This window comes from Amphiprion ocellaris, chromosome 7 (assembly GCF_022539595.1).
Source record: "Amphiprion ocellaris isolate individual 3 ecotype Okinawa chromosome 7, ASM2253959v1, whole genome shotgun sequence".
NCBI lineage: Eukaryota > Metazoa > Chordata > Actinopteri > Pomacentridae > Amphiprion > Amphiprion ocellaris.
The window spans coordinates 23246712-23262242 of NC_072772.1; the positions used below are offsets into that span (position 1 = coordinate 23246712).

The 15531-nt window shown below is 38.6% G+C and overlaps 1 protein-coding gene across 1 annotated transcript; it reads right to left on the reverse strand.

Moving 5' to 3' along the window:
* Positions 1–6024: 6024 nt before the first annotated feature.
* LOC111581215 (transcobalamin-1-like) lies at positions 6025–8927 on the reverse strand. The gene is made up of 4 exons (XM_023289306.3): positions 8769–8927; positions 8539–8683; positions 6305–6441; positions 6025–6225 (listed from the first exon to the last, which is right to left on the reverse strand). Exons 1-4 carry the CDS (start codon positions 8836–8838, stop codon positions 6164–6166), a joined length of 414 nt encoding a protein of 137 aa, XP_023145074.3. The 5' UTR covers positions 8839–8927; the 3' UTR covers positions 6025–6163.
* Positions 8928–15531: the final 6604 nt, after the last annotated feature.

Genomic DNA, 15531 nt, shown 5'->3' on the forward strand with positions numbered 1-15531 from the left:
CTGATCTCATGTGGTTGTATGGTGCCTGATGAATCTTTACCACGCTGTAAATCTCAGGATGATTTGATCATTCTTGCTGGGAATGTAACATCCAATACCTGCAAGCAGTATTAAATTTTATGTTGTTATTGTGTTTACAATAAGAAAGACTGACAGGCATTTTCATGATGAACGTACCAACATCTGGGCTTATGATTTGGCCGTCTGATGTCTTGATCAGCAGCTCCCAGTAGGTAAGATCTTTACCATTTCCAGCTACACCGTTCACACTCTCCAGGTATGGGCCATACTTTGGATCCTTTTTGTAGGTGAACCTGTAGAAACACAACAAAGATGGATCATCAGCAGTCTGTCAGAGTCATTCTCTAATCTCACTGACTGATCTTTGTTAATGTTAAATGTGTTCATGAAAGATCTTGGTTTTGGTCAAAACAAATACTGGAGGACATTCATTGTTGTCTTCACAAGAATAAAGAGGCAGGTTAAAGGGATAAACATCAGGGTTAATGTATTTTTTTTTCACATTCTGATTCTGGTCTGTGTGGTTGTCATATAACTGGGCCAATTTTATATATCAATTCATAGTGTGTCAAATGCAGTCTGCCAAAAAAAACTGATTAACTGAATGTCCTTCTCCTTTTCTGGCCTGTTTGACCCACAATCCACTGCACACTTAGGCCACAGTCACAGTGTTTTGTGTCCGCAAAAACAAGCTTAAGTTAAGGGCACACATGTCATTCATACACATGATCACAAGAAGACAGATTCTGTAAGGGCTGTGGTCCTACATACTTAAAAACAAAAAGTATACCATTTGGAAGACAGTCCTGGTTTTGTTTCCAGCTTCTTCTACTCTGTTTATCACAGTCATTTATAACGTAGATTATACCACCACCTTCTGGTGACACTATGCAATCCAGTTCATTAACTCCAAAGCAGTTCGTGGAGACCAGCCTAATTCATCAATTACCTTCTGAGCTGAATCCATCACATAGTGATTCCTTGCTTTTTATCACATTAAAAATGCTGCCTTTTTGTTTGATACAGCAGTATCAGCAGTGTTCTGTTTCATCATAGTGTATGGATTTCTTATGATGAAAATGTTGGTACTGTAACTTAATTTACACTTAATACTGACATGCTCACCCCCTACGGCCATCTTCAATTTAATGCAATTCAACACCACAATTTGAAAGAGTCAAACTGAAATGTCCTGAGTCGTGTCTTTATATAAACTCCTGTTACTTCTCTGTGGATCAAAGTCTGTTTCTGTATTTTTTCCAACTTCTTTAAGATACATATATATATATATATATATATATATATATATATATATATATATATATATATATATATATATATATATATACACATATATACATATACATATACATATATATATATATATATATATATATATATATATATATATATATATATATATATATATATATATACAGTCACTGGATTAAAATTTTCTGATGCAATGACTTGTTTTAATGACTGAAGTAGAACAGTCAGCAGTGGTGCTCAGAGTGGATGATTGATTCTCTCATCACAGATGATGGTTCACATCCAGACTCCTGTCTGAGATTGGGTTTTAACAGCAAAAAGCACTTTGACAGAAATTAGTGACAGATTGTGGTTTAGAGTTTATATGAATAAACATCTTCTTTCTGAAGTCAGCATGCAGGTTTTCTGTATTAAACCAGACCACTATCTTTTTCTAGAACTTAACCAACTAATGCCCGCTATCTGGCATTGCATGATAGTAGCAGAGACCATCCATTCAAAATACTGTGGAGCCGCTTTGATCTGGCTTTATTTACAATACAGATAGATTAGACACTGAAGTCTTTAACATGATAAAGTGATAGAGATCATTCAGGTTTTACTTGCATGTTCCCAGAAACAAAAGAGTCTAATGTTAAGAATCCTGATGTATTTGTTGAGCCTCACCGTAAACATGTTTATGTCACAATGTAATGATAACTAACATAAATTGGATATAGATATCGCTACTTAATTATTAGATAAATAACATACAGTATAATACATTGTGACTTTAAGCTTAAAATACACATGTTCACACATTATTATGAACTACATGCATTATTTTGTGTAACTCACCTGAAATTAGCATTGGTTGTTTGAAATGCTTGCAATGTCTGCAGGAGAGTCCGACCACGGCTTGTTTTAACAATGTAAGTTGTCACATTTAGTGGCTCAGGGCGTGTAGGGTCCATGATATCCAAGGTAAAGCTGACCCGAGCCCCCATTGTTGTAAAGTCGTTTTGTTGTGCAGAGCAACAGCTATCATGGAACAATGGAATATATCACTGCTTCCATACATCGGCTTTTATAGGTTCAATAACCTATGAGGAAGCAACTGGAGAAATAGTTCTCATTCCTTTGAGGAGATGACAGATTTTACTTTGTTTTCGCCGCTGACATTAAGTTTCTGACAGAACATCCTGGTTTCAAAGCATGAAGCCACTCTGAGAGAATGGTAAGCAAATTGTGAGCGTTTGTGCTGTTGACAGTGGGGGTTTTCCCAATGACAAGGAAGAGTCAGCACATCCTTGAGAGGCTACATACAGGATATAAGATCTGAGATCTGCTCTGATCTTTTACGTGTCACATTATCCTATAAGGAAGTGAGTAATTAGACAACAGCCTGTATCATACAACGTCATTTGTACTGCTGCTACTACTACTAGAACGTGTATGCTCACGGGACAGCAAATATCTTATGTAAATTAATCATTTAAATCACATGCATCATGCAATGACAATATGAACAATATGTAGTACATCACTTATTTTCATTCATGACATCTACATCGATGAATGAAAATGGAAAAAGGATCAGTGGAGTCAACCTCTCTGTTAGCTCCCACTGTCTCGCTCTTTCTGTAAATCTGCTGTTATGTCTGAGTATGACATGAAGTCAGTTATGTCTGAATGACATTATTCCATCACTTTAACAGACAGATGGTCCAGTTTTGCTAAATGTTCTAGTTGTTCTGCAGATTTACCCACACTGGGATTCAAACCGCAGCTCCATCAGAAAGGTTTGGGTGGAAGCAACAACTAAAAATCTCGGGACATCAACATGGATCAGACTCATTTCAACTGTATGCGTATATATTTCAGAAATAGATTATCAACCAACCGTTGTTCAGAGTGAATTGACACCATATTTAAACAGTTTGCTAGAGACACAACAAGCATCAAAGCAAACTGTATTGATAGCACTTGTTGCTGTTCTTGGAGAATCTACAAATGATACAAATACACAGGGCAAGTCAACTGATGGAGCTACAGTGCACTGTATGCTGGATCTTCTTCAGCCTTAGATATGTGTGCACACATATCCTCTCCTCTTCCACAGTGCACTGGCTACTGTGGAAGAGGAGAGTAACTGACCGTTGATGGCGGTTGCTGTTTTGTTCAGAATGTGTCAAACTGAAATAAATAAAATGTTAGTGAAATCCAGCCATCATCTATGTACCGCTCATTCCTCACTAATCTTAATCCTCATTAGGGTCATGGGGGGCTGGAGTCTATCCCAGCTGACTTATGGTGAAGGCAGGGGACACCCTGGACAGGTTGCCAGTCTGTTGCAGGGCTACACGTAGAGACCAACAATCACACTCGTACTCACACCTACGGGCAATTTACAATAATCAGTTAACCTCAGCATGTTTTTGGACTGTGGGAGGAAGCTGGAGAACCCGGAGAAAACCCACACATGCACAGGGAGAACATGCAAACTCCATGTGGAAAGATCCCGGAAATCCCGGGACGCAAACCGGGGATCTTCTCGCTGCAAGGCGAAAGTGCTAACCACCAAGTCACTGTGCAGCCCGCTAGTGAAATACATAATGAAATAAATCAGTCATATTTGATGTTTCATTAAATCGTTAATCTGTCAGTTGTCAGTGAACAAATGAGACTAGATCATTGAGCACAAATGCCTGCTCACTGACCAACATTTAGTGAGATGAGGTTTGTTTCTTACAGAGTAAGTCATTTAAAACAGATACATTAGTGTCCATTAGTTGTTTTTAGTTTAAGTATATACTCGTTTCATTTTGATATCTCGGATTGTTTGGATTTGTCTGTTGACTCCTCTGACCCAATTTAATAGGGCCTATTTGAAACACTCATTAGAATCAGTCACAATGTGAAATTCTGAGGAGCTCAGCACAGAAACAAGCAAGTCATTGACTTGAAAAGCCAGGAAAATCACTTGGAGCTTTTTGAAAGCGCCACACATTTCAAAATCATAAAGTTCATGGTACGGTTGTGTCACCGCCACGATCAGGAAGAAAAAAACTATATCTGCTGCTGAGCGACAGTTGGTCAGGATATTCAAGAGTCAACAAAGGATCACCAAAAACAGGTCTGAATGAATTAGAAACTGCTAGAACACCAGTGTCAGTGCCCACAGTCAAGTGTGTTTTACATCACCATGAGCTGAGAGGCTGCCCTGTCAGAAGGAAGCCTTTGTTGTAGAAGCTGCACCTTAAGATTCTACTGAAGTTTGCTGCTGATCACATCGACAAAGAAAAGGCCTTCTGGAGGAAATTTCTGTGGTCAGATGACAATGATGATCGTAGACAGCTACCAAAAGCGTCTAATTAACGTGAATCTGGCCAAAGGACCAAACATTGGCATTGTATGTATATTTATAACCCAGCAGATTTTGTTAAATTTCCAGAGGACCTTTAACAAATTTATGAATGAAGCAAAATGCATGATTGTTTTTTGTGACAAAGGCAGTAGGGTTACTTGTTTACAAGTGTATAGAAACTTTTGTTGATGACGGTAGACAAAGCAACCAGACCAGTGGAGGAGTTGGTGTTGAGACATATAGAGTTACATCAGCTGCGGTAGAGAATGAGGAAGCTTTACAACTTTACAACTTGGCAGATGTAATGTTTTAAATGCTTCTTCCTTCATACCTTCATCAAATAACAAGGAAGAAAGCTCTTCAAGAGAAACTGAATTATTTTGAATTATCAAGATGAGAACACTGGCTGGTATCTTGAACCTGAAAGGGACAACAGACAAAAAAGTTGTAAAATAATTTTACAGTGGCAAGGAACTATAAAAATGGAGCCATTGTTCCAAAGATGTGATGTTTAATAATGATGGAGCCAGTGAGGAGTGTGTTGCTTATGTTATATCCCATTCTCGTTTCTTAGTCAGACATTGAATAAATTCAAAGACACAAAATCTCATTTAAAACCACAAATCGAGTTTAAAGGGAGCATCGGTGAAAATAATTCAAATCATTGACTATTTACTGCAGTCTGGACCATAGTGAGGAGTTAGGGCCTTGGTGTTGTTAGAAGATAATTCCTATGATTTTACCCAGTAAAAGGAATCTGCTGTAGATATTCAATTACATGATAAATATTGTTTTACAAGCAACATCACAATTATTTTAAATGATGAATGTCAGGTAAAACACTGACTTGAATTGTGGTGAGCATTTCATCTTAAAAACATTGTTCCTCAAGTAGCTCAACTGGTTGAGCAGACAACCCATGAACTGTGGACAGAAGACCTCACTGCAGCAGCACCAGTCATAGGTTTGACTTTAATCCAGGGATTTGTTAGATGTAACTACACTATCTCCTCCTATTAGTTGTCTCTCCTTCAACTGTCAACTAGATCATGTACGTTTACAGACACTCAGTGACCCTTTAAAGACAGCAGGGTCTCTGTGGAGCATTTTTCAGCTCAATTTAAAGTTGTAATTCACTCATATCAACCAAAAAACACATTTTGTTGGTTACCTGTGGTAGAATCTAGCAGTGCAGCCAGACAGATTTTCACTTATCAAGGTTTCTGCCTCCACCCTCAGAGCAATGGAGGAGAATGACATTTCATTTGTGGTGTTCACTGCATTAAAAAAGTCTCCATCACACATTTAAAGCACAATGATACCAGATGCTTCTTTGAGACACTTCTTGAGACTCTGTATTCACCTTTCAGACCATGAGGACAACACATGGATGGATAGTTTATTCAAATGTCACTGTCACTCAACAACAAACACCTACATGTTGTTCATCTATGGAATACATTAAACTACAGTTGATTCCACCTGGCTCTGATCTCATGTGGTTGTATGGTGCCTGATGAATCTTTACCACGTTGTAAATCTCAGGATGATGTGATCATTCACGCTGGGAATGTAACATCCAATACCTGCAAGCAGTATTAAATATTATGTTGTTATTGTGTTTACAATAAGAAAGACTGACAGGCATTTTCATGATGAACGTACCAACATTTGGTCTTATGATTTGGCCGTCTGATTTCTTGACCAGCAGCTCCCAGTAGGTATGATCTTTATCATTTCCAGCCACACCGTTCACACTCTCCAGGTATGGGCCATAGTTTGGATCCTCTGTGTAGGTGAACCTGTAGGAACACAACAAAGATGGATCATCAGCAGTCTGTCAGAGTCATTCTCTAATTTCACTGACTGATCAGGAATCTGTGTTAATGTTAAATGTGTTCATGGGCTCTCTTGCGTGTTCAAACTGTCAAACACTTCAAACTTGGAGTCAAAATATCTTGGCTTTGGTCAAAATACCAAAAACTGGAGGACTTTCATAGCCATCTTCACAAGAATAAAGAGGCAGGTTAAGAGATTAACATCAGGGTTAATGTATTTTTATGCACATTCTGATGCATTAGATGAGAAAAGGTCTGTGTGGTTGTCAAATAACTGGGACAACTTTCTATAGCAACACTGTGTCAAATGCAGTCTGTCAAAAAAAACTGAATGTCCTTCTACTTCTAGATGGATTTTGAAGGATGCAAACCAGGATGCTTTTCTGGCCTTTCTGACCCACAATCCTCAGCACACTTAGGTCACAGTCACAGTGTTTTGTGTGCACAAAAACAAGCTCAAGTTAAGAGCACACACTTAATTCATACACATGGTCATAGGAATACAGACTAGAAAAACAAAAAAGTATACCATTCAGAAGACAGTCCTGGTTTTGTTTCCAGCTTCTTCTACTCTGTTTATCACAGTCATTTATAACGTAGATTATACCACCACCTTCTGGTGACACTATGCAGCCCAGTTCACTCCAAAGCAGTTCATGGAGACGAGCCTAATTCATCGATTACCTTCTGAACTGAATCCAACACATATAGATTCCTAGCTTTGCTTTATCACCTTAAAAATTCTGCCTTTTTGTTTGATACAGCTGTTCTTCTTAGTGTTCTGTTTCATAACAGTGTATGGATTTCTTCTGATGTAAATGTGGGTACTGTAATTTATTTCACACTTAATGCTGACATACTCAACCCTATTATATAAAATGTATGCTTCATATAAAAACAGTGTATTGTTCACTCTGGTGCAGATTTTTCCACTGAGCCAGTTTCAGTGCTGCCTTTAAGAGGACATTATTATGAGACTGAATAGCAGATTTGTACTGCACCCTCCTGCTGAAAGTTTAAAGGCAGCTGCAGTGATGATGGGTGTGTTCTGTTGCACCTGTAAACACACCCAACAATGTTGTCACAGTTTACTGACACTGTGGAGCACCTATCTGCATCACTGCAGGTCAGACATTGTGCCACTGAAGACTGTTCTTTAATGTAGTTCAACACCACAGTTTTAAAGAGTCAAACTGAAATGTCCTGAGTTGTGTCTCTATATAAACTCCTGTTACTTCTCTGTGGGTCAAACTCTGTTTCTATAATTTTTTCAACTGGTTTATGGTAAAAAAATAAAAAATAAAAAATGCAATCATTGCATGGAAAATTTTCTGATGCAATGACTTGTTTTACTGACCAAAGTAGAACAGTCAGCAGTGGTGCTCAGGGTGGATGATTGATTCTCTCACCACAGACAATGGTTGACATCCAGACTCAGAAGTTAGTGAGAGGTTGTGGTCTAGAGTTTATATGAATAAACATGTTGTGTCTCAAGGCAGCGTGCAGTGTTCCTATATTAAACCAGACCACCATATTTTTCTAAAACTTAATCTAGTAATGCCAGTGGACAGTTGAATTGTTGAATTCTATAGCCGATAAGTTGTACTGCAAAGTTGTGTAGTTTGGTTAAAAAACTTATATCGTCAAAGAACATATTACATAAATATCAATGTATATGTGATTTGCCACTCTGCATTCTGTGTCCTTCAAAACATTTTTCCTTTGCAAGTTTGCTCTATACATATATCATTTCTGTCAGACAGGCTCAACAACATCAGTCATTAGTCATACTCATTTAGTGTGTGCAAAAAAAGTTCAGTTTACTAATATCAAGTGTTACATGTCTCAGTTCTTCATGTGTGTCTGAGGATTTTTTGTGAGGAAGAGGAAGATCACACCACTGAAATTATCTTTGCAAAAATAAGCATTTTGTGGATTGAATTGCAAAGTACAAGTTTGGCTACTTTTAATAGAACATTGTAAACAAAATTTTATATGTACAAAAACAGTTTCACCTTGTGAATTGTCACACTGAGGCAACCGATGATGCTATGATCTTACTTAAAGTTTTGATTGGAGCTCATGAGTCTGTTCAGAGCACCCAGCAGGATCCCTCTGTAAGCTACTACGTCAGTGGTGTAAGTCAACGGAGCGGTGCCCAGTAAAGTGTTCTCCACCACCACAGTAATGGGAGCTGGTTTTCTGTCTAAATGGTGGTGACAAAGACTACAGGTAATAACAATATTAAAAATCACATTAAATAAAGACTAATGAATAGTTCTGAAGCTTACCCACAGCCCAGGAAGTGCCAGAAAGCAGCAGCAGCATGAGGGCTGCAGAGAGGAGAGCAGGCATCGTCATTGTGGCTGTTGGACGATCGACTTAGCTGAGGCAACTGCAAATTGTATTTCCACTACCTGGGTTTTATTGCAGTCATCACTGTTTGCATACTGGGTTCGGCAGAACTGTGTTGATCTTAGCTTTATAAAACTGATAATAGTTTTCATTCAAATGTCACCTTGAAGTTATGAAATCATATTTGTACTGATAATTTTTAACTGTACAGGGGATAGTACCATGCCAACATGCTGCATAATGTGTAGAGTCAGCTTTCTGTGCCATGACCCTTTCAAGACGTATTTTCATGACACATTTCAGGGCACAGTGATTTAATGTGATTTAAGTGCATAAAACTTGGTATATTTGTACAGTTTGGGACCCTGAACAATTTTAGAAAACACAACCACAGAACAGCCAATCAGAATTTTGAAAATGTCCAAAAGGGATTCAGCATCCCCAATAACCTCTATATTGTCCATATCAGCAAAGAAGTTTCTGGAATATTAACATTAAATTATAAATGAGATTTCCTAGGTAAAATGCTAACTTTTGTTAACTATCTAGCTATCTAATGAGCTAATATTGACAAGCTATGCTAATTGTGACTACATTTTTGCGAATGTAATGTAGACAATGCATTTATTGAATTCTGAATTTATCCTTATATATTTTTTTTAGCTAATATTGTCCATATAATGTTGGTGATTGTGCTAATCATGCAAAGGCCCAACATATGAAAGTTAGCATCCTTTATGCTGGGGAGCCATACTGTAATGTCTAACATGAAAGGTTATTTAATACTACGGTTCACAACAGACAATATAGGTTTGCAAATAGCTAGGGTTAGGGTTAACCCTAGCTATTCTGATAGCATCCTGCATTGATATTCTCAGTCAGGTTACCTGAGGAAGAGCTGCTCTTCTGGTTTTCCTTACATGTCACACAGATACATGAGCATCTGGGTAATCAAATGTGTGTTGTCAATCACGATCTCTGACTCTATTTCCTAATGTCTTTTCAGTAGACCTAAATTCAGATGTAGCTTTAGTCACAGTTCCTTTTAAAACACTGACTAGATTAGCAGTCTTTGTGACTGAAGCTGCTGTCATCCATCCCCTAACAAAGAACGCTCTTTCAAAGTCACTGAGAACTTTTTGTTTTTCCATCTTGATCTCAAGTCAGGATCAAGTGGCCCTTATCAGCATTTTATACATGCTACAGAGCATTATTGCCCTTATTCGCTTAACTGTAACATGCAGTGCACCTGTGTTGAAGAATCTGCATTCACTGAGCTTCTCTGTCATTCCTAGTGTTTCTGTAGTTTTTCTTCTTTGTCTTATACATTTTCTTGCCTTGTCCTTTCTCTCTCTCTCTCTCTCTCTCTCTCTCTCTCTCTGTGTGTGTGTGTGTGTGTGTGTGTGTGTGTGTGTGTGTGTGTGTGTGTGTGTGTGTGTGTGTGTGTGTGTGTGTGTTTATCGGGCTGTGACACTCTGTTCCCCTGCTGCTACCAGTTCACCTACATACCTGAGATTTATACACCGATAAAAATCCTGCAGCCTATATACTGTCTGCACTTCATTCTCCGCCAGGGCGACCAAACTTTGGTATCCTCCACAGGGACCACTGAAGACCAGTAATCCTCTGTCACTGGAAAAATACTTTGGTCTTCCCTGCTGCTGCCACAAAAGCTGTTGCAAGTTAAACTGACCTGACCACATCCAGACTACCACAAATAATTTTTAGCTGGCCTGTTTCAGAAGATTAAATGACCAGGATTGTGGGGAAAGCATACTTTGTGGCATGTGAGTATCTGGCCTGCCAAAGATGCACTTGGAAGGTTATCAACTGGTGCCATGGCATCGTCTACCCGCTCAGCATTGGCCACAGGGTGCAGTTCCCTTGCCTCCTTTCATCAAAACTTGCATAACAGCAATTTAGCCAGCTGAATGCATCAATGAGGGCTCAAAAACTGTCGCTGTCAGATCAAGTGGAAGGTTACAAGGGGATTCTCAGTGCTGTCACATCAGGTTGATTCTGTCTGTGACATTTGAACCTGCACTTTCCATGTGTCCTGTCCCCCAGGCACAGGGGGCTGATGTAGGTTTATGCCCAGGATATCCTGCAAAGACTGGATGAGATCATGCCATCATCACTTCACAATATGTTTCAGTTTATAAAGTTGGATACCATGAAAATGGTGGCTTGAAATCTTAAAGGACACAACTACAGCCCCAGCATCTGGGGAAACAATGTTAGTAATGAGCATAGACAAGTAGTCATGTCCCAGCTCAAAGCCTGCAAGCACTGTCCTGATCCAGGTTTACAAAGTGGCTGAAATGTCTCCCAGTCAGATACAATATGTCGATAGAGACTGCTGTGGCAACACTTCTGAAGAGAATGTTTAAAGAGTGGAAGCAAATGACCGTCTACTTACACATATGGCTCCTCATGTGGAGGCTTGCTGTGGGTTGCACCACTGACTGTCACCAGTTGTATGACACCTTCTTGAGTCACCACAACGTCTGTATTTTGTAGCTGTACCAGGATGACTTGATGCCCCTGAAAGATGCAAAATGTGCGGAGACAGAAGCTAACCTGAAACAACCATCGAGGAGTGATGTGTTAAAGTGAGTTAGCCCAGCATTAAAGGACCATTTCTAAGACCAATGAGACCCAGGCTCTGATTAAGAGTCACATCTAGGCCTTTGCCTGACATGCTGGTCATGGCACTCTACAAGTCCAAGTTCTTTTTGTTCATACAGCGCCAGTTCACAATATATGCCATCTCAAATAGGAGTAGGGGTTGGTTTGGGAGAGGATATCGGGATAGCCAATGGAAAGCAGACAAACATAAGAGAATAATACTTTGGAAACTGGTGAGGCGAGTGACTGCAGATCAGAGAGCTGTAGCTTCAGAGCCAGACACCTGCAGAGAAAACAAAACACAAACTATGGAAAGAGAAGTCCAAAAGTGAGTGATATTCAATGGTATCATTGTAATCTTCTCCTGTATGGATGAGGGACAAATGGAGAGCAGGGGAGAGGAGTCCAGTGTATGATGGGAAGTCGCTGACCAGTCTAAACCTATGACAACATGACTAAGGGATATATCAACTGATCCTAAGCATCCCTAACTACAAGCTTTATCAAAAAGGAAAGTTTTTATTCCTAATCTTAAAAGTAGAGGGGGTATCTGCCGCCAGAACTCAAACTGGGAGCTGATTCCCCGTTAGAAGAAGCTGATAACTGAAGGTTTTGCCCCACATTCTGCTCCTGGAAACTTTGGGAACCACAAGTAAACCAGCAGTCTAAGAGCGAAGGGCTCTGTTAGGATGATATGGTACAATATAGTCCCAGGTACAAGATGATAAGATAAGATGGAGTTTGGTCAATAAGAATATGTGAGAAGCAAGATTTTATTTTATTTCATTTTTTTCCCCGGCGCACCAGAAACTTTCGTCACCTAGGTGGTTTTTTTTTGCACAGGCCTTGCAATAGCCTAGTCCGTGTACATTGTTATAGTTGCACTCATCTGGCAAGCCATTAATTTCTAGTTGATGAAAAACATTGCTTATGGCATACCTGCAGTGGAATTTTGCTGCAGAAACTTAATCTGGATGCTTCTAAAGGAAAAAGCTGGATGTTTTCTAGATTTATTAGCCAAAGGACACAGGAAATGCAGTTGTGCAGTGTCAGGGGAAGTGGATTGGCACAAAGGAGTGGCTGGCCTGAAGAGGTCAGGGTGGATCACTGGAGAATGGACTGAATGAAGGCTGATCTCATTTCACTATTTTCAGTTTCCTCATCTCCATTTGCTTCCTGCCACTAAATAGGAAATCAATCTTGGTGCACCATCAGAAGGATATCTCAACTCTTAAAATGCATCCAGAGGAGAGAGAAGGCTTGCCAGGAGAGCCATGAGTGAAGATTCATAGGTGTATCCTTGCTAAATCCATTGTGACAGCAATTTCCACACCCATGACATAAGCCAAGTGTGACACAGCTGTAATATACAAATCATGTTTGCAGAGTTGAAAAATGTGTGCATATCACATATATCACTCTTTCATAATATACACTACTGTACAAAAGTGTGGAGTCACTTAGAAATGTCCTTATTTTTGAAAGAAAATCAGTTTTTTAAAATGAAGATAACATTAATCACAAATATAGTCTAGACATTGTTAATGTGGTAAATGACTATTCTAGCAGGAAACAGCTGATTTTTAATCGAATATCTCCATAGAGGTACAGAGGAACATTTCCAGCAACCATCACTCCTGTGTTCTAATGCTACATTGTGTTAGCTAATGGTGTTGAAAGGCTAACTGATGATTAGAAAACCCTTGTGCAATTATGTTAGCACATGATTAAAAGTGTGAGTTTTCATAGAAAGCATAAAATTGTCTGGGTGGCCCCAAACTTTTAAACGGTAGTTTGTGTCACTCTTTTTTTTATGAATAGTATTCTTTTGTGTCTCTTTTATACTTCACAGCATATACACATGTGTGTTTAATAAGAAAAGTATGACATCCTTAATGCCATGCTTTGAATTGAAATATAAGTAAATATATACTGTAAGTTGTCATGAAAGCTGAATTTTGTAGACAATAATATAAAGCTTTATAGTGTACAGTGACCCCCCAAAATGGGAGTTATGTCTCTTCTTTCCGAATGAGACTGATAACTTTTGAAGCACCCTCCTAAAGGCTTTTCACTATTATTAGTCATTGAAAAGGCAATAGTTGCTCATATTTTGTCATTTCAAATTAGTTATTGACTTTAACAAAACTTTTTTTTCAGTTTGGGACATACTCTTCTACATCTATTTTTCAGAGGAGGGACTTCTGATCAGCTGGTGTGGCCTGTCTACAGCAGTGTTTTAAACAGACCTCACCTTTCCCAGGTATGTCAGTGTAACTTCTCACTGGAAACAGGCACAGTGAATACAATTTTTACTCAGCACACAGAGCCATTGTAAATGTCTATTTGCAAACAAACCTTTTTGAAAGTGCTGTTTATATATCTATTCGGTACTGACGTCACTGCAGGGTGTGAAGCAACCAGCCTGAAATGTCTCATCATCCCTGTTTGACACCTGGTGTGTTCACAAGAGAATTCCTTCCCTCTGGCAAGTTAGAGGGACGGGGATAGATGAGAGACAAGAGGAGTGGGGGGCACCGGAAGAATACTGTGCATCTGTGCATTGTATGGCATTATGTGTGTGTGTGTGTGTGTGTGTGTGTGTGCGTGTGTGTTTTCCCGTGTCAGAACATGCTAGGTTCACGTTTAGAGCTAGATTGAGTCTGTGAGATATGTGGTCCCTGTTGACAAGTCGTGGCTTGTTGCCATATTTGTCACAAAGACTCTAAGGAATTCAGCTGTGTCTCCAACTTCAGCAGGATGTCAGAGCAGCCTGAACGTGGAACACACAATGAAACATGAAGGAAGGGTGATGTCTACTACATGTCTGCATGTGTTGTTATGTAGAGATGCAGCAGTTTTTAAATATTTTGCATTATGTGAAGATAATTTCGATAAATTTTACACAAACTAGAACTACTTTTGATTGCTTGATAGTTTCGAACCAGTTTAGTATCTAGAAAACCAGATAGGAAACAGGTTAATTCGGTTTTATGTCCTGACAAAAATTCCATTTCCACAAAGCTTTCAGTTGCATCTTGCACTCTTTCTCAGTGGCTGGAGTCTACTTATAGTTGGAATGAAATGCAGATGCAAGGTCTGAGAATAGCAAATAACAACAAATTACTTTTGTCCTGTTTTGAAGTGTTACTTTAATAAAATAAAACATGAAACACTTCCAGTTTCTAATGATTTCAATGAATTTCTTGTATGATAACTAATTTGCCACAATTTAAAGTAAAAAATTATCTAAATAAATGCAGTTACATAAAATTCAGCAACAATTCCAAAACTCAGTAGTAATCAGTATGTTTATCAGATTTTATGCTAATACACTGCAGCAGCTTTGTTAACATAAAAATCCTGTAGAGCTTGAGCTAACAATTATTTTCATTGTCAATTGTTTTCTGGATGAATTGATTAGTTTTTGGTGGATAAAATGTCAGAAAATTTTGAAAACTGTCCTGTTCTGTCTACACCCCAAAGATATTCATGTTACCGTCATAAAGGATGAAAGAAATGAAGACACATTTACATAAGAATTCGGAAATCGAGATTTTGACTTATTACTCAACCCGATTAATGTCCTTATTTTTGAAAGAAAAATAAGAGTAAAATAGGCAGTCAACACCACGGTTGAATGTTTTTACCTTGAAACTGCAGTGTAGTGATGACATCCTCAAAAACATGGATTCAGACTTTTAGGGTTTCATATGTAACAAACCGGAGGAATCAATCATGTCTACTGACTCATTGTACACTACCATTCAAAGTTTGGGCTCACTTAGAAATGCCCTCATTTTTGAAAGAAATTCTTTTTTTTCAAAGAAGACAACATTGAATGAATCATAAATCCAGTCTAGTCATTGTTAATGTGATAAATGACTATTTTAACTGGAAACGGCTGATTTTTAATGGAATATCTCCATAGAGGTACAGAGGAACATTTCCAGCAACCATCACTCCTGTGTTCTAATGCTACATTGTGTTAGCTAATGGTGTTGAAAGGCTAATTGATGATTAGAAAACCCTTGTGCAGTTATGTTAGTACATGAATAAAAGTGTGAGTTT

Coding starts and splice junctions, on each gene's coding strand:
- LOC111581215 (XM_023289306.3), bottom strand. CDS start 8,838: ATGACGATGCCTGCTCTCCTCTCTGCAGCCCTCATGCTGCTGCTGCTT. Junction 8,684..8,768: donor TGGCACTTCCTGGGCTGTGG/GTAAGCTTCAGA, acceptor ACCACCATTTAG/ACAGAAAACCAGCTCCCATT. Junction 6,442..8,538: donor AGCTCCAATCAAAACTTTAA/GTAAGATCATAG, acceptor GTGTTCCTACAG/GTTCACCTACACAGAGGATC.